The sequence below is a fragment of the Procambarus clarkii genome, chromosome 22, assembly GCF_040958095.1.
Source record: "Procambarus clarkii isolate CNS0578487 chromosome 22, FALCON_Pclarkii_2.0, whole genome shotgun sequence".
Lineage (NCBI taxonomy): Eukaryota > Metazoa > Arthropoda > Malacostraca > Decapoda > Cambaridae > Procambarus > Procambarus clarkii.
This window is the reverse complement of record NC_091171.1, coordinates 10,536,219-10,563,061: the sequence shown is the minus strand read 5'-3', so window position 1 is coordinate 10,563,061 and position 26,843 is coordinate 10,536,219. Positions and strand designations below refer to the sequence as shown.

At 45.3% G+C, this 26,843-nt stretch overlaps 1 protein-coding gene across 1 annotated transcript in view; it reads left to right on the top strand.

The window, feature by feature from the left end:
- The window catches only part of LOC123757374 (angiotensin-converting enzyme), a 149,393-nt gene that overhangs the window by 48,309 nt on the left and 74,241 nt on the right, over window positions 1-26,843 (top strand). The window contains exons 3-7 of the mRNA XM_045740930.2: window positions 1,902-2,060; window positions 11,704-11,872; window positions 14,866-15,009; window positions 15,303-15,494; window positions 25,376-25,643. Coding sequence (XP_045596886.2) covers window positions 1,902-2,060; window positions 11,704-11,872; window positions 14,866-15,009; window positions 15,303-15,494; window positions 25,376-25,643 — 932 coding nt within the window. The remainder of the gene's footprint in view (window positions 1-1,901; window positions 2,061-11,703; window positions 11,873-14,865; window positions 15,010-15,302; window positions 15,495-25,375; window positions 25,644-26,843) is intronic.

Genomic DNA, 26,843 nt, shown 5'->3' with positions numbered 1-26,843 from the left:
CCATAAGAGGGACAATGCAATTAGGACAATAAGGAGCAGGGCGGCGCTCCATCAAGTGACCATGGGTTAAGCGAGTATGGCCAATACGCAACCTCGCCAGAGCCGTTTCCCATCGCCAGTTACGATGGCAGGAGGACGGCCACGAGGAAACACAACCTTTAAGAGAACGTAGTTTGTTACCAGTAACAGACAACCAAGAAGCCTGCCAACGGGTAAGGATGGAGGAATGGATAACCGGGTAAAAGTCGGAATAAGGAATACCTTTACGAGAGATGGGACAAGAGCGGACAGCCTCCCTGGTGGCAGCATCCGCACGCTCATTTAAAAAAATACCAATATGGCTGGGAACCCAACAAAACTCAACCGACTTAAATTTACTGTGAACAAGAAACAGCCAAGGATTAAAGGACCCGAGAGCCATGAGGGCACTACGTCAAGCTCAACAAGCCACAGTGTAGGACTGAGAACAGGAGATGCGTTTACACTCACAAGGTTATTAACCTATGGAACCGAATACCCGCCGAAGCTGTAACTGCCAAAACTGCTGAATTTCAAAATATACATTTTTTATTTTTTATTTTATTTTATTTATTTATATACAAGAAGGTACACTGGGTTTGTGAGAATACATAGCATAGTACAGTAATTGCACTCTTGTAAAGCCACTAGTATGTGCAGCGTTTCGAGCAGGTCCTTAATCTAACAGATAATTTTAAGTAGGTAAATTCTATCAGAATTAATAAAATGATAACAAATACATTGCAAGAAAAAAAAATGAGATGAGAGAGATTAGTAAGTATATTAAAGCACATTGGTATATTAAAGCTCTGATTGATTACATTGACAGTTTGATTGGTAATTTAAACAAGATTAATAGACACCATACAGCAGATTGACAGTACATATAAGAAGACAGCAATGATCGCAATGATAAAGATGTTCAGATTGGGTACATAAAGATTGGGAGATTGGGTAGCAATAGATACAGTGCAGCTTTAAAGCAAAAGGTAAAAAACTATGAAGATGAAATTAGGTACTTTTTAGCATTGTTTTTGAATGATGCAAAAGTTGGACAGCTTTTCAATTCAATAGGGAGTGAGTTCCATAGACTGGGTCTCTTTATTTGCATAGAGTGTTTACACAAATTAAGTTTGACTCTGGGGATATCAATGAGATATTTATTTCTGGTGTGGTGATAATGGGTCCTATTACATCTGTCCAGGGAGAGTTTCAGAGCATGGTTTGCATTTAAGAACAGGGTTTTGTAAATGTAGTTGACACAAGAGAATTTGTGGAGTGAGATTATGTTTAGCATGTTTAGGGAGTTAAACAAGGGGGCTGTGTGTTGTCTGAAAGCAGAATTTGTTATTATTCTGATAGCAGATTTTTGCTGGGTAATGATGGACTTGAGGTGGTTTGCAGTGGTTGAACCCCATGCACAGATACCATAATTAAGATAGGGATAGATTAGTGCATAATATAGAGAGATGAGAGCAGAGTTAGGAACATAATATCTGATTTTGGAGAGTATACCAACTGTTTTGGAGACTTTCTTAGTTATGTGTTGTATGTGGGTACTGAAGTTGAGTCTCTTGTCTAGGAATAGGCCAAGAAACTTTCCATCATGGAAAATTTCATGGAAAAGATCAAGGCAAAGACATATATGGAAAAGATCAAGGCAAATGAGGGGACCTTCGACAAGACGCCGGCTTCCTGTCCTCATGGAGGCCATTAGGGTTAGCGGCCCTCGGGTAAATCGGGTATTTGGCAGTGCTAGACCACGAAGGAAGGATTAAGACTGGAAATTCCTCAAGTACTTTCGTATTTAATAATACATCTTCAGAAGGATGAACTTATATATACAGTATATTATAATTTGTTTTTTTTTTTTTTGTTGACAGCTTATCCGGCAGATGGAATGGTCAGACTTTCACCGCACCAAGTGGAACGAGGCGATTACCTTCGCCTGGAAGAACTTCACCAACTCCCCCATCAGGAGGATGTTCTCCTTCGTCACCGTCCTGGGCAAGGCCGCGCTACCCAAGGAGAAGCTGCAAGAGGTGGGTGAGAAGTAGGGAAGATGGTGGGGAGGGGCAGGGAAGATGGTGGGGAGGGGGCAGGGAAGATGGTGGGGGAGGGAGGGGCAGGGAAGATGGTGGGGGAGGGAGGGGCAGGGAAGATGGTGGGGAGGGGCAGGGAAGATGGTGGGGAGGGGCAGTGAAGATGGTGGGGAGGGAGGGCAGGGAAGATGGTGGGGAGGGAGGGCAGGGAAGATGGTGGGGAGGGAGGGCAGGGAAGATGGTGGGGAGGGGCAGGGAAGATGGTGGGGAGGGAGGGCAGGGAAGATGGTGGGGAGGGGCAGGGAAGATGGTGGGGAGGGGCAGGGAAGATGGTGGGGAGGGAGGGCAGGGAAGATGGTGGGGAGGGAGGGCAGGGAAGATGGTGGGGAGGGAGGGCAGGGAAGATGGTGGGGAGGGAGGGCAGGGAAGATGGTGGGGAGGGAGGGCAGGGAAGATGGTGGGGAGGGGCAGAGAAGATGGTGGGGAGGGAGGGCAGGGAAGATGGTGGGGGAGGGAGGGCAGGGAAGATGGTGGGGGAGGGAGGGCAGGGAAGATGGTGGGGGAGGGAGGGCAGGGAAGATGGTGGGGGAGGGAGGGCAGGGAAGATGGTGGGGGAGGGAGGGGCAGGCAAGATGGTGGGGGAGGGAGGGGCAGAGAAGATGGTGGGGGAGGGAGGGGCAGGCAAGATGGTGGGGGAGGGAGGGGCAGAGAAGATGGTGGGGGAGGGAGGGGCAGGCAAGATGGTGGGGGAGGGAGGGGCAGAGAAGATGGTGGGGGAGGGAGGGGCAGGCAAGATGGTGGGGGAGGGAGGGGCAGAGAAGATGGTGGGGGAGGGAGGGCAGGGAAGATGGTGGGGGAGGGAGGGGCAGGCAAGATGGTGGGGGAGGGAGGGGCAGAGAAGATGGTGGGGGAGGGAGGGCAGGGAAGATGGTGGGGAGGGAGGGCAGGGAAGATGGTGGGGGAGGGAGGGGCAGGGAAGATGGTGGGGGAGGGAGGGGCAGGCAAGATGGTGGGGGAGGGAGGGGCAGGGAAGATGGTAGGGGAGGGAGGGGCAGAGAAGATGGCGGGGAGGGAGGGCAGGGAAGATGGTGGGGGAGGGAGGGCAGGGAAGATGGTGGGGGAGGGAGGGCAGGGAAGATGGTGGGGGAGGGAGGGCAGGGAAGATGGTGGGGGAGGGAGGGGCAGGCAAGATGGTGGGGGAGGGAGGGGCAGAGAAGATGGTGGGGAGGGAGGGCAGGGAAGATGGTGGGGGAGGGAGGGCAGGGAAGATGGTGGGGGAGGGAGGGGCAGGCAAGATGGTGGGGGAGGGAGGGGCAGAGAAGATGGTGGGGGAGGGAGGGCAGGGAAGATGGTGGGGAGGGAGGGCAGGGAAGATGGTGGGGGAGGGAGGGGCAGGGAAGATGGTGGGGGAGGGAGGGGCAGGCAAGATGGTGGGGGAGGGAGGGGCGGGGAAGATGGTGGGGGAGGGAGGGGCAGAGAAGATGGCGGGGAGGGAGGGCAGGGAAGATGGTGGGGGAGGGAGGGCAGGGAAGATGGTGGGGGAGGGAGGGCAGGGAAGATGGTGGGGGAGGGAGGGGCAGGCAAGATGGTGGGGGAGGGAGGGGCAGAGAAGATGGTGGGGAAGGGAGGGCAGGGAAGATGGTGGGGGAGGGAGGGGCAGAGAAGATGGTGGGGAGGGAGGGGCAGGGAAGATGGTGGGGGAGGGAGGGGCAGGGAAGATGGTGTGGAGGGAGGGGCAGGGAAGATGGTGGGGGAGGGAGGGGCAGGCAAGATGGTGGGGGAGGGAGGGGCAGGGAAGATGGTGGAGAGGGAGGGCAGGGAAGATGGTGGGGAGGGAGGGCAGGGAAGATGGTGGGGGAGGGAGGGGCAGGGAAGATGGTGGGGGAGGGAGGGGCAGGGAAGATGGTGGAGAGGGAGGGGCAGGGAAGATGGGGGGAGGGAGGAGCAGGGAAGATGGTGGGGAGGGAGGGCAGGCAAGATGGTGGAGAGGGAGGGGCAGGGAAGATGGTGGGGGAGGAAGGGGCAGGGAAGATGGTGGGGAGGGAGGGCAGGGAAGATGGTGGGGGAGGGAGGGGCAGGGAAGATGGTGGGGGAGGGAGGGGCAGGCAAGATGGTGGGGGAGGGAGGGCAGGGAAGATGGTGGAGAGGGAGGGCAGGGAAGATGGTGGGGGAGGGAGGGCAGGGAAGATGGTGGGGGAGGGAGGGGCAGGGAAGATGGTGGGGAGGGAGGGCAGGGAAGATGGTGGGGGAGGGAGGGCAGGGAAGATGGTGGGGGAGGGAGGGGCAGGGAAGATGGTGGGGAGGGAGGGGCAGGGAAGATGATGGGGAGGAAGGGGCAGGGAAGATGGTGGGGAGGGAGGGGCAGGGAAGATGGTGGGGGAGGGAGGGGCAGGGAAGGTAAGGTAATTATCAAAAGAAGGCACCAAACCGGGAAGGCTATGTAGCACCATCAAAGTGCGAAATAATCAGAAAGCGCTAAATATCACCAAGAAAGCCAATACGAGAACAAAAACGCATAAGGCGAAAGATATCAAAAGTATCCGATTCACCTAGAATTCTATCATGGGACAAGTGTCCGCAAGGGACGGACAGAAAGCAAGACACACGCTCGTCCTGGAAGTCAGGACATTCAACACGGATATGCACAACTGTAAGAGGGACAACGCAATTCGGACAATAAGGAGCAGGGAGGCGCTCCATTAAGTGACCGTGGGTTAAGCGAGTATGGCCAACCCACAGCCGCGCCAAAGCAGTTTCCCACCGCCGGTTACGGTGGTAGGAGGAAGGAAGGCCACGGGGACACACTACGTTTGAGAGTACGCAGCTTGTTACTAACCACAGAGGACCAACAACCCTGCCAACGGGCAAGGATGGAGGAATGAATAACAGGATAAAAGTCGTAATAAGGAAGACCTTTACGGGAGATGGGACAAGAACAGATAGCGCCCTTAGCGGCAGCATCCGCACGCTCATTGAAAGAAACGCCAATATGGCTGGGAACCCAGCAAAACTCTACCGATTTAAACTTACTAGAAATAAGAAACAGCCATTGCTGAATCTCGATGACCACTGGGTGGACAGGATTAAAGGACCCAAGAGCCATGAGGGCACTACGAGAGTCAACTACAACCACAAAGGAGGAATGAGAATGAGAAAGCAAGAGACGGAGAGCATAGAGAATAGCATAAAGTTTCTCCGTAAAGACGCTAGCCTCCGAAGGGAGGCGACACATATAAGTACGGTCAGGAAAAACAACAGAGAAACCCACACCGTCCGCAGACTTAGACCCATCGGTAAAGATGGAAATAGAGTGGGAGTGCGAAGAAAAGTGCTCAAGGAAGAGGCTTTTCAGAATTGTAGGAGGGGTAAAGGCTTTAGTAAGACAAGTCAAGGACGTACAAAACTTGGGAAAGGGGACTCTCCACGGAGGCAAGGAAGGAACAATATGAGGAGAAACATTAGAAATATGAACAGAAAGAGAATCCTGCAAGCGAGATAACCGGACAGAAAGTGGGAGACGATGAAGAGGTACAGGAGCTACAGGAGGAGGAAAAGTCAAAGCACGACAGAGGCGAGAGGAAGGATGCTGTAAGGACCGCGCAAGATAGCGAAGACAATAGCGATCACGGCGGTCCTGAAGAGAGAGAAAGCCAGTGTCAACATACAAACTGAGGGTGGGAATCGAACGAAAGGCACCAGAACTGAGGCGCAACCCAGTATGGTGTAAAGCATCAAGACGGTGAAGAGTAGAAGGAGAAGCAGAAGAGTAAGCAGGGCAACCATAATAGAGTTTAGACAGGACGAGAGAGGAGTGCAAAGATAGGAGCGTGCGTCTATCCGCTCCCCAAGAAGTATGGGACAAAACCTTAAGTAGGTTAAGGGCCTTAGAGCACTCAACTCGGAGGTAAGAGATATGGGTTGACCAAGACAAACGAGTGTCAAAGACTAACCCCAAGAGCTTTGCGGAATCCCTGTACACAATGGGATGACCATAAAGCGACAAAGAGGGACGAAGAACGACATGCTTCCGAGTAAAAGTCATAGCACAAGTCTGAGACGCAGAGAACTTGAAGCCATGATCGGTGGCCCAAGACGACACGGCATCAATCGCAAGTTGAAGCCGCCGTAGAAGGAGAGGTGAATCATCACCCCAACAGCAAAGGGTAAGATCATCAACATAGAGAGCAGAGAAGACGCCAGAAGGAAGAGAAGAAAGAAGACCGTTGAGGGCAACTAGAAAAAGAGTAGTGCTCAGAACACTACCCTGGGGTACACCCTCATACTGCCGAAACGGGGCAGAGAGAGCAGTACCAAGCCGCACACGAAAGGAACGACGAGAGAGGAAGCTCTGGAGGAAGAGAAGGAGGTTCCCACGAAGGCCAAAAGAATGAAGTTGAGACAGAATATGATACCGCCAGGTAGTGTCGTAAGCCTTTTCCAGGTCAAAAAGGACGGCAACAACGGAAGTCTTCGCATCAAAAGCAGTATGAATATAGACCTCCAAGTTCACCAGGACATCCGTTGTGCTGCGGCACTTGCGAAAACCAAATTGAGAAGAAGAGAGGTGGTTATAGTGTTCTAAGAACCACATCAAACGAACGTTAACCATACGTTCAAAGAGCTTGCAGACACAACTCGTGAGGGCAATAGGGCGCAAGTCCTTGGGGGATGACCCGAGAGACCCTGGTTTCCGAACAGGGAGGACAACAGCATCGAGCCAGTCTTCAGGGAACGACGACGACTCCCAGACCCGATTGTACAGACTCAGTAAATACCGAGACGTGCACGGAGGAAGATGGCGAAGCATTTCATAATGAACGCCATCGGAGCCCGCTGCTGTAGAACCGCAAAGGGCTAGGGCAGACTGAAGCTCAGAGAGAGAGAAGGGATCATTATAGGGAAGGTGAAGATAAGTACAGAAATTTAAAGGATGAGATTCAAGAAGAGGCTTACGAAGAAGGAAGGATTGGGGGAGATGAGAACCAGAACTAACAGAGGAGAAATGGGAACCCAGTTCGGTTGCAACCTGCAACGGGTCCGCCACAAGAGCACCATGGAGGCGAAGGACCAGTGAGACATCGGGAACAAACTTACCCGCAATCTTGCGGATACGCTTCCAGACCAGTGGGAGAGGAGTTTCGGACGTAACGGTGGAGACATAAGACGCCCAGCAAACACGTTTAGCTGCACGGATGGTCCTACGGGCCACCGCACTCGCCTTCCGAAACAAAAGAAAAGACTCAACCGTCTGCCGGCGGCGATGTCTCTTCCAGGCAGCATGCTTACAGAGAACAGCCCGAGCACAGTCCATATTCCACCAGGGAATGCACTTCCGCGTTCCCCGAGAGGAAGAGCGAGGAATAGAGTGGAGGGCAGCGTCAAAGACAGTGTCATGAAAAAGAAGGAGGGCGCGAGGGAGAGGCAGATCGGAGAGGTCGGAAATAGTAGCACGGAGAGTAAAGAGGCGCCAGTCAGCCTCGGCAAACCGCCACCTAGGGAAGGAGAGAGGAGGGCGAAAAGAGAAAAAAGAAACAAGGATAGGAAAATGGTCACTGCCATGGAGGTCATCAAGGACCCGCCACCCGAAATCTAAGGAAAGGGATGACGAGCACAGAGAAAGATCGAGACAAGAAAGGGAGCGAGTCCGAGAGTCCAAATGAGTGGGCTCACCAGAATTAAGAAGGGACAGGGAAGAAGAGAGGATGAAAGGTTCAAGGAGGCGACCCCGGGTGTTTGTCAGCACATCACCCCAAAGGGCATGACGACAATTGAAATCACCCAGCACAGGCTCCGGCAAGGAGTCTAGGAGGTGTTTAAGATCGGGAAGAGAAAGTGGGACAGTGGGGGGAGATAAATGGAACAAACCGTGTACCATCTACGCACAAAGACACGGGCGACAGAACAGTGGAGAGGCGAGGAAAAAAGTAAGGGGACAAAGGGAACATCTGAACGAATCAAGAGAGCAGAAAAATTATGGACTCCAGCTGTCGCTGGGGGGGGGGGGGGGGGGGGAAAGAAAAGAATAGCCACGGAAGCGACCAGGACGAGCACCAAGCACCGGCTCCTGGAGACAGACACAAAGGGGCAAAAACTGTGAAATGAGAAGTTGGAAGTCAAGGAAATTGGCATAAAATCCACGGATGTTCCATTGAAGAAAAGACATCAGCAAAGAGAGAGAGGAGAGTAACAGAGAGCGAAGAAGAAACAAAGGTGAGGAAGGAACACAGCACGCTAAAAAAGCGCAGAGTCAGGAGCAGGGTCAGCGAAGTCAGGGTTAGGGGGCATGGGTAAACTGAGTAAAGAAGGAAGGAAAGAAGAGGGAGGACAGACCAGAGGTGGACGAGCAGGGTCTGGAGGAGGAAGGGGAGGATGAGGGGCAGAAAGAGGGGAGCGTACCTCAGTAAGGGCAGTAACCGAGATGGAACTGGGGGCTAAGAAACCCCCACAGTAAGAACAGGGGGCTCCACCACCGAAGCGGGAGGGGAAGGAACGATAGAATCAGAGATAGGGGGTGAAGAAGAAATCAAAGCCTTCTTACCGACGGGGGAGGAGGAAGGAGAGGAGCCAGGTTTCCGCTTCTGACTCAAAGATACGGGCGTCCCAGCAGCAATGTACTGGGCAACAGACTCCAGCGTCTCGATAGGAGAAGAAGAGTGAGACCGAACAACACAACCATCAGGAGAGCGATGGACGTCGGCTCACACAGTCAGGAGGTGTGGAGAGCCAAGAGACGGAGGGGAACGACGGGAAGGAGGACTAGAGGGAGAGGAAAAAGAAGACACAGGAGACGTGACAGACTGGGTAGAAAGAAGGGGAGCCCTAGACAGAGAACAAGGAGGGGGACCTTTCAGAACAGAACGGAGGGAAACAGGGGAGGTGGTGGTGGGCGTGTCCGGGTCTAAGGCTCGGAAACGGTTGTGAGACTGAGAAAGGTGGGAAGGATGAGGAGAGGAAGAGCGCACCACGCGAGCATAGGAGACACCATCGAAAGAGGGGAGACGATGAACTTGGTGCCGAGCCTCAGGAAAAGACAAACGGTCTCGGTGCTTCAAGCTGAGGACTGCCGTCTCAATTTTGTAACTAATCCACGCACGGGAGAAAGTAGGGTGGGCCTCACCGCAATTGAGGCAGCGGGCCTGGGAAGAAGTGCACTCCAACTTAGAGTGACCCTCGCTTCCACACAGGGGACAAAGAGAGACAGGACTAGAGCATTTGAGGGTACCATGCCCAAACCTCCAGCACTTACCGCAGAGCCTTGGAGAGGGAATATATTCCTGAACGGAGCATCTGACACCAGCAAGAATGATAGAGGGCGGAAGGGACGTACCATCAAAGGTAACCTTCACAACCCTAAGGGGCAGACGGCGATGACCACGAGGGGGATGAGTAAATGTATCCACCTGGAGTACAGAATGACCCTGGGCCTCGAGGATATGCTTGATATCCCTAGCACCGGTCGCAACATGGTGCGGGAGGAGAACAGTGCCAACACTGGCATTCAATCGGGCGTTCTTCGAGACCCAAACAGGGGTCTCGCCAAGGCAGGATAAGGCGGCCAAGCGGGTGGCCGCATCCTGAGAAGGAGCAGCAACGACACAGGTACCAAGACGAGTGGGGTTGAAGGTGACAGAGGCATCCATGGAATCGACAAGATTCCGACACCCAACCATCCACTCAGGGCGGCCTCTCACAGGCGACCCCTCCAGCGGGTGGTCCGATGGCTCACAAGGCCCCTACATGGTGCCCTTCAGCACGTACACCACCCAAAGAGGGGGCAGGAGGGGGGGCACAGGCAACCCACACCAGTCCCAGGGAGGTGTACGTGAGCCCCTCACCACGGCAAGGAGGCACCACGGAGGGGAGGGGCAGGGAAGATGGTAAGGAGGGAAGGGAAGGGAAGATGGTGGGGAGGCGGACAGGAAAGATGGTACGTGGAGTGGAAGGGAGCAGGCAATAAATTTGTGGAGTAAGGTAAGCAGGAATAAATTGGGAGGAAAACGGGGGGGGAGGGAAGATGGTGAGGAGGGGGATGGTGTTTTTGGGTGGGGGACAGGAATCAATGTGTTCCGGACTGTGGAAGGGAGGAAGAGTGGGAGTGAATGACAATAAATTAAGGTTACCTTGAGGTTACCCTGAGGTGCTTCCGGGGCTTAGCGTCCCCGCGGCCCGGTCGTCGACCAAGCCTCCTGGTTGCTGGACTGATCAACCAGGCTGTTGGACGCAGCTGCTTGCAGCCTGACGTATGAGTCACAGCCTGGTTGATCAGGTATCCTTTGGAGGTGCTTATCCAGTTCTCTCTTGAACACTGTGAGGGGTCGGCCAGTTATGTCCCTTATGTGTAGCGGAAGCGTGTTGAACAGTCTCGGGCCTTTGATGTTGGTAGAGTTCTCTCTCAGAGTACCTGTTGCACCTCCGCTTTTCAACGGGGGTATTCTGCACATCCTGCCATGTCTTCTGGTCTCATGTGATGTTATTTCTGTGTGCAGGTTTGGGACCAGCCCCTCTAACATTTTCCACGTGTAAATTATTATATATCTCTCCCGCCTGCGCTCATGGGAGTACAGATTTAGGCTCTTTAGTCGGTCCCAATAGTTTAGGTGTTTTACTGAGTGAATTCTAGCAGTATAGGATCTCTGCACGCTCTCTGCCATAATTGAAGAAAGGGAGAAATGGAGACACTGAAGATGAAAGGGAAGAAGAAAGGAAAAGAAAGAATAAGTAATTATCAAAAGAAAGCACCAAACTGGAAAGGCTATGTAGCACCATCAAATGTACAGTATAATCAGAGGGCGTTAAATATCACCAAGGTTGCCAATACGAGAACAGAAACGCATAAGGCGAATGATATCAAAAGTATCCGATTCACCAAGAATTCTACCAAGGGACAAGTGACCGCGGGGGACAGTCGAAAAGCAAGACACACGCTCGTCCTGGAAGTCGGGACACTCAACAAGGATATGCACGACTGTAAGGAGGACAATGCAATTTGGACAATACGGAGCAGGGCGTCACTCCATCAAGTGACTGTGAGTTAAGCGAGTATGGCCAATACGCAACCTTGCCAGAGCCGTTTCCCACTGCCGGTTACAGTGGCAGGAGGAAGGCCACGGGGACACACTACACTTAAGAGTACAGTATGCAGTTTGTTACCAACAACAGAAGACCAACAACCCTGCCAACGGGCAAGGATGGAGAAATGAATAACCAGATAAAAGTCGGAATAAGGAATACCTTTACTGGAAACGGGACAAGAGCAGATAGCCTCTCTAGCGGCATCATCTGCACGCTCATTTAAAGAAACACCAACATGGCTGGGAACCCAGCAAAACTCTATGGATTTAAATTTACTAGAGATAAGAAACAGCCAATATTGAATCTCGACGACTACCGGATGGACAGGATTAAAGGCCCCGAGAGCCATGAGGGCACTACGAGAGTCAACGACAAGCACAGAGGAGGATTGACAACGAGAAAGTAGGAGACAGAGAGGGAAAGGAAAGAGATATATTGTTTTAAGCGTTTATTAAAATATAATTTAATAAGATCACAAGCAAATAGTCATGGTTTTGTATTTTTTATTTTCTTATTTATATATTGTATGTAAACCTTGCAAAGTTTACACCCAAATTTTGGTCCACTGCAGCTGACGGAACTCATACAGGACATGAAGACTGCCTATTCCACAGCCAAGATCTGCAAGTACGACCCCACGAAACGACGACTACCCAACGGCGACTATGACTACTACACTGACTTCGATGTTGAGGACGACAACGAGATTGGTTGTGTTCCGACACTTAGTCTTGAGCCCGGTGAGTTGTGGTGGCTTGAGTGTATGTGTGTATTTACTATTTATTTGTGTCTGCAGAATCGAGCTATTAGCTCTTGGACCCCGCCTTTCTAACCAATCTATTTCTCCTCTATTATGTCTACTACATGTATTTCTCTCTAACACACGTGCGCACATCCCCAGGAAGCAGCCCGTAACAGCTGTCTAACTCCCAGGTTGTAACACCATAAATGGTTTTATTTAATATTTCACATACAACGATAGTCAGTCACATAGGATATTGGTGGCACCAGACAGTCGGCTCTTAGCATTCTAAAATCACACATTTTCAAGTGTTAATTGTCACAGGTTGCCTTCACGTCAGGTCACATCAGGAGACCTCGCTTTCTGCTAAGCTGATAATTGCAGACAGGTTGTTGTGTTCTTTACATCAAACAAGCCGCTGTCTAGGTGTGGTAGGAAAATAGCCAGAGGCTATCTCCTAGTAGGCGGATTTTAGTTCCGGGTCCCCCTTAAATACCCATGGAATTGTACACTTGTGAGGCACAACAGCTATAGATAGATTGCTACACCAGAGAGGTTCCCGCAGCCCAGACTAGGCCTGTCCCAGGCCGGGTGGGGACTCTGTCAGCCATACCACCTCCCTCCTCTCTACCATCTTATACTCAGAGACTTTGGTGAGTGAACTAGTAAGTTTGATGTATCTGGTGTTTTCCAACGTATGTGTTGTGTGATATTCAGGGGGCAGTCAGCCGTAGTTGGTCTCAATTTCTTGTGTGGTGACCCAAATTGTGTATAAATGTTGACATTTGAACATAAAGTGATATGGTTGAATTATGATATCCATATGAGTGAAGATATAATAGTAAATGCAGGCGATGAGTCACAATAATGTGGCTGAAGTAGTTTGACCAGACCACACACTAGAAGATTCCACACACTAGTAACGATTCTTCGCGGCAGGGGATCGTATTCCAGGGACCATAGGATTAAGGACTTGCCCGAAACGCTACGCGTACTAGTGGCTGTACAAGAATGTAACAACTCTTGTATATATCTCAAAAAAAAAAAAAAAAAAAGATGAAGGGACGACGACGTTTCGGTCTGTCCTGAACCATTCTCACAATCGATTTGAGAATGGTCCAGGACGGACCGAAACATTGTCGTCCCTTCACCTTCTAGTGTGTGGTCTGGTCAAACATAATAGTAAATATATAATTGATTAAGTTACTTTTAAAATTGTCTTTAATTCTGACCCCTAGATCTTAAGTAATGAAAGCTAGAGTGGAGAGCTCTTTGAATTGTACTTGCTAAAAGAATGATGACAAAGATTCTTGACTATATGATTTATATACTTACAGATGTTATGTGATAACATCAAATAATATTGTTGTACAGACAAGTTCCATTCCTTGACTTATAAGTAACTCTTGAATGGATAGTGGCAGCACTCTCTAGCACTTTCCTACTTTGTAACACTTTCTTCCTTTTTCTACCTCTTTCCTTCAGTATTTTCCTTCCCCTCCTATCTTCTCTCATTCTATAACTTTCCCTTTTTCCTGCCCATTCTTCCTCACTCCTCCCTTCCACCTCTCTTCCTCCCTCAGAGTTTTTCATTGCTTTTTCCAATTTCTGATATGTTACAAGGTGCCTATTTACTGCTAGGTGAACAGGCGCATCAGGGTGAAAGACACTCTGCCCATTTGTTTCCGCCTTGGCCGGGAATCGAACCCGGGTCCTTAGGACTACGACCCCCGAGCAATGTCCACTCAACCCACGAGGCCCTATGGCTGAGTGTGTGTGTACTCATCTGTTTGTGCTTGCAGGATTGAGCATTGACTCTTGGATCCCGCCTTTCTAGCCATCGGTTGTTTACAGCAATGACTCCTGTCCTATTTCCCTATCATATCTAGTTTTAAAATTATGAATAGAGTTTGCTTCCACAACCTACTCCTTAAGTGCATTCCATTTTTCCACTACTCTCACTCTAAAAGAAAACTTCCTAACATCTCTGTGACTCATCTGAATTTCCAGATTCCACCCATGTCCCCTCATTCTGTTAATATTATGTGTGAACATTTCATCTATTTTCACCTTGACAATTCCCCTGAGCATTGTACATTCCTATCATATTCCCCCCCCTACCTACTATTTTCTAGTGTCGTAAGATTCAGTTCCTTCAGGCACTCTTCATATCCCATCCCTCGTAACTCTGGGACAAGCCTCGTCACAAACTTCTGAATCTTTTCCAGTTTCTTTATGTGTTTCTTTAGGTGGGGGCTCCATGATTGCATGGCATACACTAAAACTGTTCTCTCATAGGCAGTGTAAAGCGCCCTAAAAGCCTCCTCACTTAGATTTCTGAATGATGTTCTAACTTTTGCCAGTGTAGAGTACGCTGCTGTCATTATCCTATTTATATGTGCCTCAGGAATTAGATTAGGAGTTACGTCCACTCCCAGGTCATTTTCTCGAATCGTCACAGGTAGGCAGTTCCCCTTCATCATGTACTGTCCCTTTGGTATACTATCACCTGATCCCATTTCCATAACTTTACATTGGTCATGTTGAACTCCAGTAGCCATTTCTCTGACCATCTCTGCAACCTGTTAAAGTCCTCTTGGAGGATCCTATAATCTTCATCTGTCACAACTCTTCTCATTAATTTTGTGTGTAGCTTTAATTTGGTATATTCGTATATTACTGTTGGGGACAGGATGCCTGCTAGCCTTGTTTGCTCAGGTCTCTCTTATCACGGGCAAAATGTTCACGTGGTCACCCTTCCGGCTACTGACTTTACACTGTAAAGTAATTTAATTATACAGTATTTCAACCCTTCTTTCGTCACTGTCAGCCTCCTGCCATGCCATCTCCCTTTACTATCATCATCGTACACACTATCAAACCACTATCACCATTCTACCTCATCACCTACACCATCACTACCACACCATCATCGTCACCCACCCACCACCTCCACATCCCTCAGCTTCTCTCGTATTACTAATCTGACAGACCTGACGCAGCTGATGGCGAGGTCACGGGATCCGGAGGAGCTGCGCTACGTGTGGAGGGCGTGGAGGGAGGCCGCTGGCAAACCGCTGCGTAGCAAGTACATCCGCTTCGTAGAGCTGGCAAACGAGGCCGCCCGGCTGAACGGTAGGTACTGAGGGGGGCAGGTGAGAGAGGGTCGAGGAAAGGTGAGCTGGCAGATGGTGGGAGAGCAGCAGTGGTAAGGGAAGGGGCAGAGGAAGGGAGACAGACAGTGGAAGGGGAAAGGTGGTAGAGGGAGGGGAAGAAGCAGATGGTATAATGAGGGGAACATGAAGAACGACCAACAGAGGTTCATGACATAATCCTTACTTCCTTGGGACAACAATATTTTTCTTTATTGTTATTATTACACAGAGAGTAATTATGCCACAAATGATCCAATCGTGCACCATGTGCAGGGTTCAACGATGCCGGAGAGTTCTGGAGGAGCGACTATGAGATGGATAATCTGCGCGAGGAGCTGGATGAATTGTGGGTGAAGCTGAGGCCACTCTATGAACACCTCCACGCCTACGTCAGAACCAAGCTACGGGAACAGTACGGCGAGGAAGTGGTGCCAAGAGCCGGACCCATCCCTGCTCACCTACTAGGTAATCCTCAAAACACTCTTGCAACGCATTACTGAAGTGTACCCACAGATACATTTTACATAACAAATGTAACAGTTCCAAAGTTAAATGCAAATAGAAAACTTCCTTAATAAAAACTTGTTGCAACATACATGATTATTGTAGCAACTACAACAGTCCTTTCAATAATTTACCTGAATTTACCTCAGGGCCACTATCTCTCTGTAGTGGCCTCGATGAGGACAGGAAGCTGGCGGTGTTTCTAACCATGGATAGAGAGTAGATAATAGTACTAATTACGTAGTGGTTTTGAAGTGATAACTTCCAGGGTACCCTCTATCTCAGGTGTGTAATTTACTAAGTGTAGTTACAGAATAAGAGCTACGCTTGTGGTGTCGCATCTTCCCAGTACTCTGTCATATAACGCTTTGAAATTACTAACGGTTTTGACCTCCGCCACCTTCTCACGTAGCTTGTTCCAACCGTCTACCACTCTGTTTGCCAAAAGAAATCTTTCTAATATTTTTTCGGCACCTTTGTTTTCTTAACATGAATCTGTGTCCTCTTGTTCGTGATGTTGCTGGTTTCAGGAATTTTTCTTAGTCAATTTGGTCGAATCCTGTTAGCATTTTGTAAGTGGTGATCATATCACCTCTTGTTCTTCTGTCATCTAGTTTTGGCATGTTTAACGCCTTTTATCTCTCCTCGTAACTCTTGTTTTTCAGTTCCGGAAGCCATTTTGTAGCATGCCATTGCACCTTTTCCAGTTTACTTATGTGCTTCTTGAGATTTGGGCACCATACAACTGCTGCATATTCCAATTTTGGTCTCACGAAAGTCATGATCAGTTTGTTTTTAGTATTTCACAATCCATATAAGTAAAAGCAAGTCTGAAGTTGGAAAGCAACACATACTCACCTCTCATAATGTTCTTTATGTGTTCCTCTGACGATAGCTTACTATCCAAAAGACTCTTATGTCTTGTTCTTTATTAGAGTTCTGTAATTTCTTTCCACATAATTTGTAAGTTGTGTGTGTGGTCTATTTTCTCCGATTCCACATTCCATAACATCGCATTTATTTACACAGAATTCCATTTGCCACTGATACTCCAAACACTTACATTATCTAGATCAATTTGAAGGGCATTACAATCGTCTGGAGATCATCTAATTACCAAAAGCTACCCAAAGCCACTCAAAGCCACCCAAAACTTCCTGGCATTACGTTATTAATGAATAAATATGATATATTTACCCATTATAATGTTGGTGGTGAATGCAGAACATGGAAAACATTTTTACTCTGAAAAGTATCATTTCATAACTATGTTTGCCTTTTTCCAAATATCTGCTAAGATTCAGTTGCACATTCTCGCGGCACCCAAGGTGAAACTCCATCAGGTCCAACTGATGGAGTTTCAACTGATAATTTTTCACTTCATCTTTAGATACATCTATGTATTCTGTTATGCTCTGGAAGTGGTATTGGGTCCGACTCTCTGAAATCCTCATTTTGTATACACACACTTTGGAACTGTTCTCTTAGTGTTTCACACATTTCTTTTTCATTCTCAGTAGTCCTGTTCCCATTTTCAATCTCTGGATTTTATCCTTTACATGGAGCATGCTTTTAATGAATTTATAGAAAAGGCCTGGATCTGTTTTACATTTGTCCAGTATACCTTTCTCAAAGTACCTTTCTGGCTGTCGTCTTACTGCCGTGTAAATGTTTCTTGCTTGCTTGTAGTGCTGTTTTCTGGTCCTGTATCTCTGTTTTGGTATGAACATTTGTGTGCCTTCATCGTATATTTTGCAAAAATTGGCATTTATTTCCTTGCCTAACAACAAGTCTATCCAATTAAACTCATTAAAGAATTTCTTAAGTTCCCCAAAGTGTCCTCTCTTGAAATCGAGTTTATCAACTGTTTCAATATCCCTATTATTTTCTAGCTTATATCGCAAAGCATATTTATTTGACAACAGAACATAATCACTCTTTCCTAGGGAAGGAAGGTCCTGGATGTCAAATATCTCTTCTTTCCTGGTGAATATTAGATCCAGTATTGATGGAACATCCCCTTCCCACATTCTTGTGGCCTGCTCGACTTGTTGATACATGTCTCTCCAGAATTATAAATCTGTCTGTCCAAATGTCCTCTGCTCTTGCTTCATAGGCCTCGCCAGTCGATTGCTTTCAAGTTGAAGTCCCCCAGTACCAACAATCGTAATTTATCTTTATCCATTATGAGGCCCTCTCGTTTGTCATCTAGTTCCTTCTTTGTCCATGTGTTGCTTGCTGATGGGCTGTAGGCATTTACGATTATCAGCTTATCATCCTGATTCTAAACCTACAGTGCCATTATGTCAACTTCTCAAGGGTTTTTGGTTATTAACTCTCTTACCTTCAGGTGTTCTTTCACCAGCACAGCCATTCCTTCCCCCTTCCGAGTTTTCCTGTCACGTCTCCAAACCGAGTAACTCCTTCAAAATACAACCTCATTTAAAATATTTTCTTCAGGTTTTGTCTCTGTTAATGTGACAATATCTGGGACCTTAAACTGAATTATATCTTTTAGCTCCAGTATTTTTTTGTATCTCACTTCATCTATGTTGGTATATGCAATTTTCAGGAACATGTTCCTGAAACATGAACACTTTGTCCTTTTACTCCCCCTTCCTCTAATGATTTTTTTTAATATGTACCAATTCACTACCTTTCCAGTCCCTAACACTTTGTAGAAAAAAGAATTTCTTTCTTCATTTCTATTCCCATTTAGACGTTTTGCTTCATAGAGGTTCGTTTTCAGCTTTTCTCTGTCTTCCTTTGAGAGGTCTTGTCTTATTGACCAAAGTTTGCCAACCTCATCAATCTGCAATTTCCTGGCATTTCTAAGCACTTCCATCATTTGTTTCATTCCATTAAATGTCACCCTTAAGGGGTGGTTCTTGTCTTTCTAATTTGAAAGTAAAATATAATTTGCTGTGTGTGTAATTACCTAAGTGTAGTTACAGGATGAGAGCTACACTTCTGGTGTCCCATCTTCCCAGCACTCTTTGTCATATAACACTTGGAAATTACTGACAGTTTTGGCCTCCATCACCTTCTCACCTAACTTTATTTATTTATTTATTTATTTATTTATTTATGCATATACAAGAATGTACATAAGGAATGTGAGGATACAAATATGGTAATTACAGTCTTGTAAAGCTACTAGCACGCGCAGCGTTTCGGGCAGGTCCTTAATCTAAGAAAATTTTAAGGAGGTAAATACTTGCAAAATTTATAGACAAAAAATGATAACAGATTACATGGAATGAAAAAAAAAGATGAGAGAAAATTATAGGTACAGTATATTAAAGCACATAGGTAGCTATGATTGATTGCAATGACAGCTTAAAATGGTAGTTGACAACAAATTGGTAGGCACAATACAGCAGAAACAATATAAGATTGATTGCAATGACAGCTTGAATGGTAGTTGACAAAAATTGGTAGTCACAATACAGCATATGGCTAGCACATAAAAGAAGACAGCAATGAACACAATGATAAGGTTGTTTGATATTACATAAAAATTAGGAGATTGGGTAACACTAGGTACAGAGCAAATTTAAAGCTCAGTGTAGGAAACTAAATAGATGAAGTTAGGTACTTTTTGGTTTTGCTTTTAAATAAGGCAAAAGTTTTACAGTTTTTCAATTCACTAGGGAGTGAGTTCCATAGACTAGGTCCCTTAATTTGCATAGAGTGTTTACACAGATTAAGTTTGACCCTGGGGATATCAAAGAGATATTTATTTCTGGTGTGGTGATAATGGGTCCTATTACATCTGTCCAGGGAGAGTTTCAGAGCATGGTTTGCATTTAAGAACAGGGTTTTGTAAATGTAGTTGACACAAGAGAATGTGTGGAGGGAGTTAATATTTAGCAAGTTTAGGGATTTAAACAAGGGAGCTGAGTGTTGTCTGAAAGCAGAGTTAGTTATTATTCTGATAGCAGATTTTTGCTGTGTGATGATGGGCTTAAGGTGGTTTGCAGTGGTAGACCCCCATGCACAGATACCATAATTAAGATAGGGGTAGATTAGTGCATAATATAGTGAGAGGAGAGCAGAGTTAGGAACATAATATCTGATTTTGGAGAGTATACCAACTGTCTTAGAGACTTTCTTAGTTATGTGTTGAATGTGGGTGCTGAAGTTGAGTCTCTTGTCTAGGAATAGGCCAAGAAACTTGCCATCATTTTTATTACTGATGTTAATGTTGTCTATCTGTAGCTGAATTGCATTTGATGATTTGCTTCCAAATAAGATGCAGTAAGTCTTTTCGATGTTTAATGTTAGTTTGTTCGTTGACATCCATAAGTGGACTTTTTTTAATTCATTATTCACAACATTATTTAGTGTATGTGGGTTGAGGTTTGAGTAGATAAGGGTAGTATCGTCAGCAAACAATATAGGTTTGAGAATATTAGAGACATTAGGCAGATCGTTTATATATATAAGAAATAGAAGAGGTCCTAAGATGCTGCCCTGTGGCACTCCAACGGTAATTGGTAGAGTGGAAGAAGTTGTATCATTGATGGTTACATATTGGTGTCTGTCACTAAGATAGGATCGGATGTAGTCAAGGGCAAGGCCTCGGATTCCATAATGCTGGAGTTTAAGTAAGAGGTAGTTGTGATTAACAGTATCAAAGGCTTTTCTTAGGTCAATGAAGAGTCCAATCGGAAACTCATTTTTATCAAGGGCTGAGTAGATAATGTCAAGGAGACTAATGATTGCATCATTGGTACTCTTTTGGGACCGGAAGCCAAACTGGCAGGGGCTGAGTATGTCGAATTTTACGAGGTAGGAATAGAGCTGTTTGTAAATAATTTTTTCAAATATTTTTGATAGAATGGGTAAATTTGATATTGGTCTATAATTGTTTATGTCCGCCGGATTGCCTCCTTTATGGACTGGCGTTACTCTTGCTTTTTTGAGGATATCAGGGAAGGTGTGATACTCTATAGATTTGTTGAACAGTAGTGCTATGGGTGGGGCAAGGGCATGGGAGGCTCTCTTGTACATAATGGACGGAATTTCACTGGTGTTCCCTGCCTTGGTTTTTAGAGAATGTATGATGGACACAACATCTGCCGGGCTGATTGGTGAAAGGAGAAGAGAGTTTGGATAGCTGCCTGAGAGATATGTGTTGATATGTGTCTGAGTCTGTGGGATTTTACTGGCAAGATTAGCACCAACCGATGAAAAGAAACTATTAAATTCATTTGCCATTTCTAAGTCAGTTGACGGTATACCCCCATCCTTGGAGAGTTTTATTTGGTTATGTGAGTGTTGTTTAGTTCCTAGGATACTAGAGATAGTTTTCCAAGTGCTTTTCATGTTGCCTTTTGCTTCATTGAATCTATTCACATAATATGCAAGTTTTGCCTTTCTTATGATACTGGTAAGCATTGATGAGTACCTTTTAGCTACTTCCTTTGAAACTAGGCCAATCCTAACTTTCTTTTCATATTCATGTTTCTTGTTGATTGAGTTGAGAATGCCACTTGTGAGCCATGGATTGTTTAATCTTTTGTCAGTTACTTGCTTGGTAAGAAGGGGACAATGAATGTTGTAGAGGCTTAGAGTTTTGGAAATGAAGAGGTTAGCTAATGAATTTATATCATGGGTATTATTGAATTCAGAATCCCAGTTAATATTGTAAAGTGCCTCTGTAAGATTGTCTAAAGCTGATTCACTGTGTAGCCTAAATGAAAGTTTCTTGCTTTTTGGTGGTGTTATGTCCATGTTCGCTATGAGAAAGGTAGGATAGTGGTCAGTTGTTCTGTCGTAGATTATACCAGATACAAGGGGAGCTGTTATGTTTGTCCATATGTGGTCCAAGGTAGTGGCTGATGTTTGAGTGACTCGGGTAGGTTTGGTGATTGTGGGGATTAGCATACAGGAGTTCATGCTGTTAAGGAAATAGTCAACTTGAGAGCAATTTTGTTGACCCAGGTCAATATTAAAATCTCCTCCCAGAATGAAGTGGTTTTTGTTGAGATTGTTGTTTATAATAAGATTCCTTAGGTTGTCTGAGAAAGAAGCTATGTTAGTATTGGGAAATCTATAGATGGCTCCAATAGTCAAAGAAGATTTAAGGGATTTAATTGTAAACTGAGCAAAAGTATATTCACAGTAGTCATCTCTGTCACTAATAACACTGTTGCAGATAAATGTATCACGGTAATATATAGCTGTGCCACCACCTTTTTTATTAGGCCTACAGTTATGAATGGCTTTATAACCAGCTAAGTTGTAGAGTTGGGTATAATCTTTATTTAGCCAAGTTTCTGTTAAAATAATGAACGATAGGTTAGTACCTATTGCTGTGAGTAATGCATTTAAATCGTCAAAATGTTTACCAAGTGATCTAACATTTTGGTTATAAACTGATAGACAGGTGCTATTTTGAAGTTTGTTTTTAGCCTGGTGTGCTGTGAAATACTTGCAATAATGATGATCAATGTGCTGGTTGGTATAGATATGAGACAGAAGATTTTGATCAGGATCAATATCAGTGTGCATAGGATGCAGAGGGATCACGATACAAGATACACGATAAAGCAAAACACAAGAATAAGAGCAAATACAATAAAATAGTAAGAATTTAGAAGTAAAATAAAGATCCAATAGATAGCCAGGAAGGACACAGAAGTTACATAAAATAAAAAAACAAAAAATCAGTAGAGACTGACAATATAAATGTAAAATAAAAAATAATAAGAAAAATGATAATCATAAAAAAAATGATCTTGAAGATAATTAGCTTAGTAATGGTTAATTAACAGGGTAATAAAAAGCCCTAGGTTTAGTGACAAGGGGATTAACTAAGAACAAATAATTAAGAGTATAAAACAGGCAAAGATGACAAACAAAAAATAAAACAATAAAAATAAAAATAAACACCTTTGGAAAGGAAAGGCAGAGCTTAAGTACACTTTGGTTGTATGTGAGACTACAAATTATGTTCTGGTTATTCAGCTGATATCCCACAGTCATCCAGGAAAGAAGTGAGGTGTGCTTCAGTGGTTATGACATAAGTTTTTCCAGAGTCAGTCTTCCTAGCTATTATTTTACCATCGCGCACAAAACAATGTTTAATAGCAGTGGATCTATTGCAAATTCCACGTAGTTTATATAAGAGATTTTGTCTGAATCTGGTAAGACATTCGTTCACATAAACCTTGGATTTCATAGCGACTGCAGTAGTGATAAGGTCTGACTTGCGGGAGCAGCTATCTAACTTCACCCTAATCTTTCTGTTGTTTGTACCAGATGATTTGGCACCCACTCTATAAGCTGACTTAATGTCTCTTGCTTCGATTGAATAATTCAACTTAGTACGCAATTCCTGGATCACGATGGCAGTACAGTCTTCTCTGTCAGTTTCATGGGGAAAATCCTGTGATGAGATGATGACAGAATCAAGGAGCTTAAGCTGGTCTGATTCGTCTTGGGTTGCAGTGTGTTGCTGTTGTAGGGAGTTAAAATGGTTCTCTAACTTTTGTAGCATCTCTTCTTGCTTCTTAGAGGTTTCTGCTGGTTTAAAGTTAGTAACCGAGATCTGAAGAGAGCTTAATTCGTGTTCGAGGTGGCCGACTCTGGCAGACAGATCTTGGTTAATCTTGTGCATGGCCAAAGCATCACTCTGAAGCTTCATTATCAGGTCCGACTGCTCTCGGATTATAGACTTTTGGTCGTCATGTATTTGAGTCAATAATCTGAGCCATGGATTATCAGCGAGACGCTTAAAGTCAGTACATGGGGAGGCAGCTCGTTTAAGTTGCTCCATATGTTCCAACCATCTACCAATCTCCAACTCCAATCTCCAACCATCTACCAAGCTCCAACTTGTTCCAACCATCTACCAATCTCTTTACAAAAGTGAATTTTCTTATATTCTACGGCAGCTTTGTTTCGGTAGTTTAAATCTGTGACCTCTTGTTCTTGACGTTCCAGGTCTCAGGAATTCTTCCCTACAATTTTATTGATTTCTGTTACTATTTTGTACGTGATGATCATATCGCCTCTTTTTCTTCCTGCTTCTAGTTTTTGCATATTTAATGTCTCTAACCTCTCCTCGTAGCCCTTGTCCTTCAGTTCTGGGAGCCACTTAGTGGCATGTCTTTGCACCTGTTCCAGTTTGTTACTGTGCTTCTTAAGATATGGGCATCATACAACTGCTGCATATTCTAGCTTTGACCTAACAAAAGTCATGAACAATTTCTTTAGTATTTCTCCATCCATGCATTTAAAAGCAATTCTGAAATTAGAAAGTGTAGCATAGGCTCCTCGCACAATGTTCTTAATATGGTCCTCGGGTGATAATTTTCTGTCTAGAACCACCCCTAGATCTCTTTCTTTATCAGAATTCTTTACAGATTTCTCACATAATTTATAGGCTGTGTGGGGTCTATGTTCTCCTATTCCACATTCCATAACATGGCATTTATTCACATTAAATTCCATTTGCCAAGTGGTGCTCCATATACTTATTTTGTCCAGGTCTTGAAGAGTATGGCAATCATCTAAGTTTCTTATCTTCCCTATTATCTTAGCATCATCAGGAAACATGTTCATAAAATTCTGTATATCATCTGGTAGATCATTAATGTAGACAGTGAACATTACCAGTGCAAGAACTGAACCCTGTGGTACTCCACTTGTGACATTTCTTCAGTTTGATACATTGCCTCTGATTACTGCCCTCATTTTTCTATCAGAAAATTTTTCATCCAAGTTAGAAGCTTACCTGTCACCTCTCCAATATGTTTCAGTTTCCAGAACAACCTCTTATGTGGAACTCCGTCGAAAGCCTTTTTTTAGGTCCAGATAGATTCAGTCAACCCATCTCTTTTCCTGTAAAATCTCTGTGGCTCGATCATAGAAACTGAGTAAATTCGTTACACAGGATCTTCCAGATAGAAAACCATACTGTCTGTCTGATATTATATCGTTTTTCTCCAGGTGTTCTACCCATTTAGTTTTAATTATTTTTTTTCCAATATTTTGCTATTACACTTTGTCAATGATACAGGTCTATAATTGAGGGGGGGAGGGGTCTTCCCTGCTGCCACTTTTGTAGATTGGAACTATGTTAGTCTTTTTCCACACATCAGCTACAACTCCTGTACACAGGGATGCCTGAAAAATCAGTTGAAGTGGAATGTTGAGCTCAGGTGCACATTCTCTCAGAACCCATGGTGAAACTCCATCTGGACCAACTGCTTTGTTCCTACTTAGCTCCTTGAGCATTTTATCCACTTTGTCTCTAGACACCTCTATGTTGTTCTTTGGAATTCTTATTGTGTCTGGTTCCCTGAAGATTTCATTTTGTACAAACACTTTGGAACGTTTCGTTTAATGTTTCACACATTTTCTTTTTATTTTCTGTGAATCTGTTTCCCATTTTCAACCTCTTGACTATTTTCCTTTACCTGCAATTTGTTTTTTGTGAATTTATAGAATAGGCCTGGATCTGTTTTACACTTGTCCACTATCCCTTTTTCAAAATGTCTTTCTGCCTCTCTCCTCACTGCCGTGTAGTTGTTTCACGCATCTTTGTATCACTGGTATGTTTGAGGGTCTGGCCTCTTTCTATATTGATTCCATTTTTGTGTCTTTTGGTCTCTGGCCCTCTCGCAATTTCTGCTGAACCAATCCTGTTTCCTAGTGCATAATAATTGTGCATAAATAAAGGTGCCAAACTGTTTTAACTTGATTCGAGCGCTAAATTGCTGATGATCACTGTACTAATCTATAGATGTGGTGTTTTTCTATATGTAATTTTATCTTTTACCTAAAACTTTCTCCCCCGTTTGGTGATCCCTTGGTTCTTCCTCCCCCAGGTAACATGTGGGCTCAGACGTGGACGCACACGCTTGACCTAACTATCCCCTATCCTGGGCGTACATCTGTTGACGTGACCAACAGCCTCCGTCGCCAGGGCTACACTCCCCTTCACATGTTTCGTCTGGCAGAGGGGTTTTTCACATCACTGGGGCTCGAACCCATGCCCCTCGCTTTCTGGCAGAAGTCGCTCATCGTGAAGCCCACTGACAGAGAGGTGGTGTGCCATGCATCAGCCTGGGATTTCTGTAACGGCTTTGATTACAGGCAAGTTATTCAGCATCCTGATACATAACCATTAACTGCAATATCTAGGTATCAGTTGCATGTTGTCTCATATTTCCAAATATATATTATGTACGGTATGTTAATTTCTTTATACAGGTACTGTATATGTATTATTATAATATAATAAATGGATTTTTAAATCGCGTAATGTATTCGAAGTCATAGTGTGAAGGGTAAATTGATAGTATTTAAATATATATATATATATATATATATATATATATATATATATATATATATATATATATATATATATATATATATATATATATATATAATGTGTGTGTGTAATTACCTAAGTAATTACCTAAGTGTAGTTACAGGATGAGAGCTACGCTCGTGGTGTCCCGTCTTCCCAGCACTCTTTGTCATATAACGCTTTGAAACTACTGACGGTCTTGGCCTCCACCACCTTCTCACTTAACTTGTTCCAACCGTCTACCACTCTATTTGCGAAGGTGAATTTTCTTATATTTCTTCGGCATCTGTGTTTAGCTAGTTTAAATCTATGACCTCTTGTGTGTGTGTGTGTGTGTGTGTGTGTGTGTGTGTGTGTGTGTGTGTGTGTGTGTGTGTGAGAAAGCTAGCTGCATGAACGCGCAAGCCATAGATCACTAAGAACTCTTTGACCCAACCAGGATTCGAACCCATGCCGTTCAGGATCACCCCTAAACGTACACAGTACCGTGACCACCGCACCAATGTACTAAATAGCTTGTACTAAAGAGGCACCCTTCTTGAGCCCGGATGGGCACATGTATAAGTAGATGGGGTCGCCATGCGTTCTTCCCTAGGTGTCCTGTTTGCGAACTTCTACATGGGTACCATCGAACAGAAGGTCTTAGTCGACATGAACTTGAAACCGGCCATATACTGCAGGTATGTTGACGACATTTTTACACAGGTACCTGATGTCAGACATCTGCAGGAGCTAAAAGAGGCATTTGAGCGGAATTCTGTGTTGCGTTTTACTTACGAGATGGAGAAGGATGGGAAGCTGCCCTTTCTAGATGTAACAGTCATGGAAAGGAGCGGAGGTTTTCACACTGCAGTCTACACTAAGGAAACAAACATAGGAATGTGCCTCAATGCCAACAGTGACTGCCCAGACAGGTACAAGAGGAGTGTTGTTAACGCTTATGTCGACCGTGCTCTCAGCCACAGCTCAGGATGGGAGCA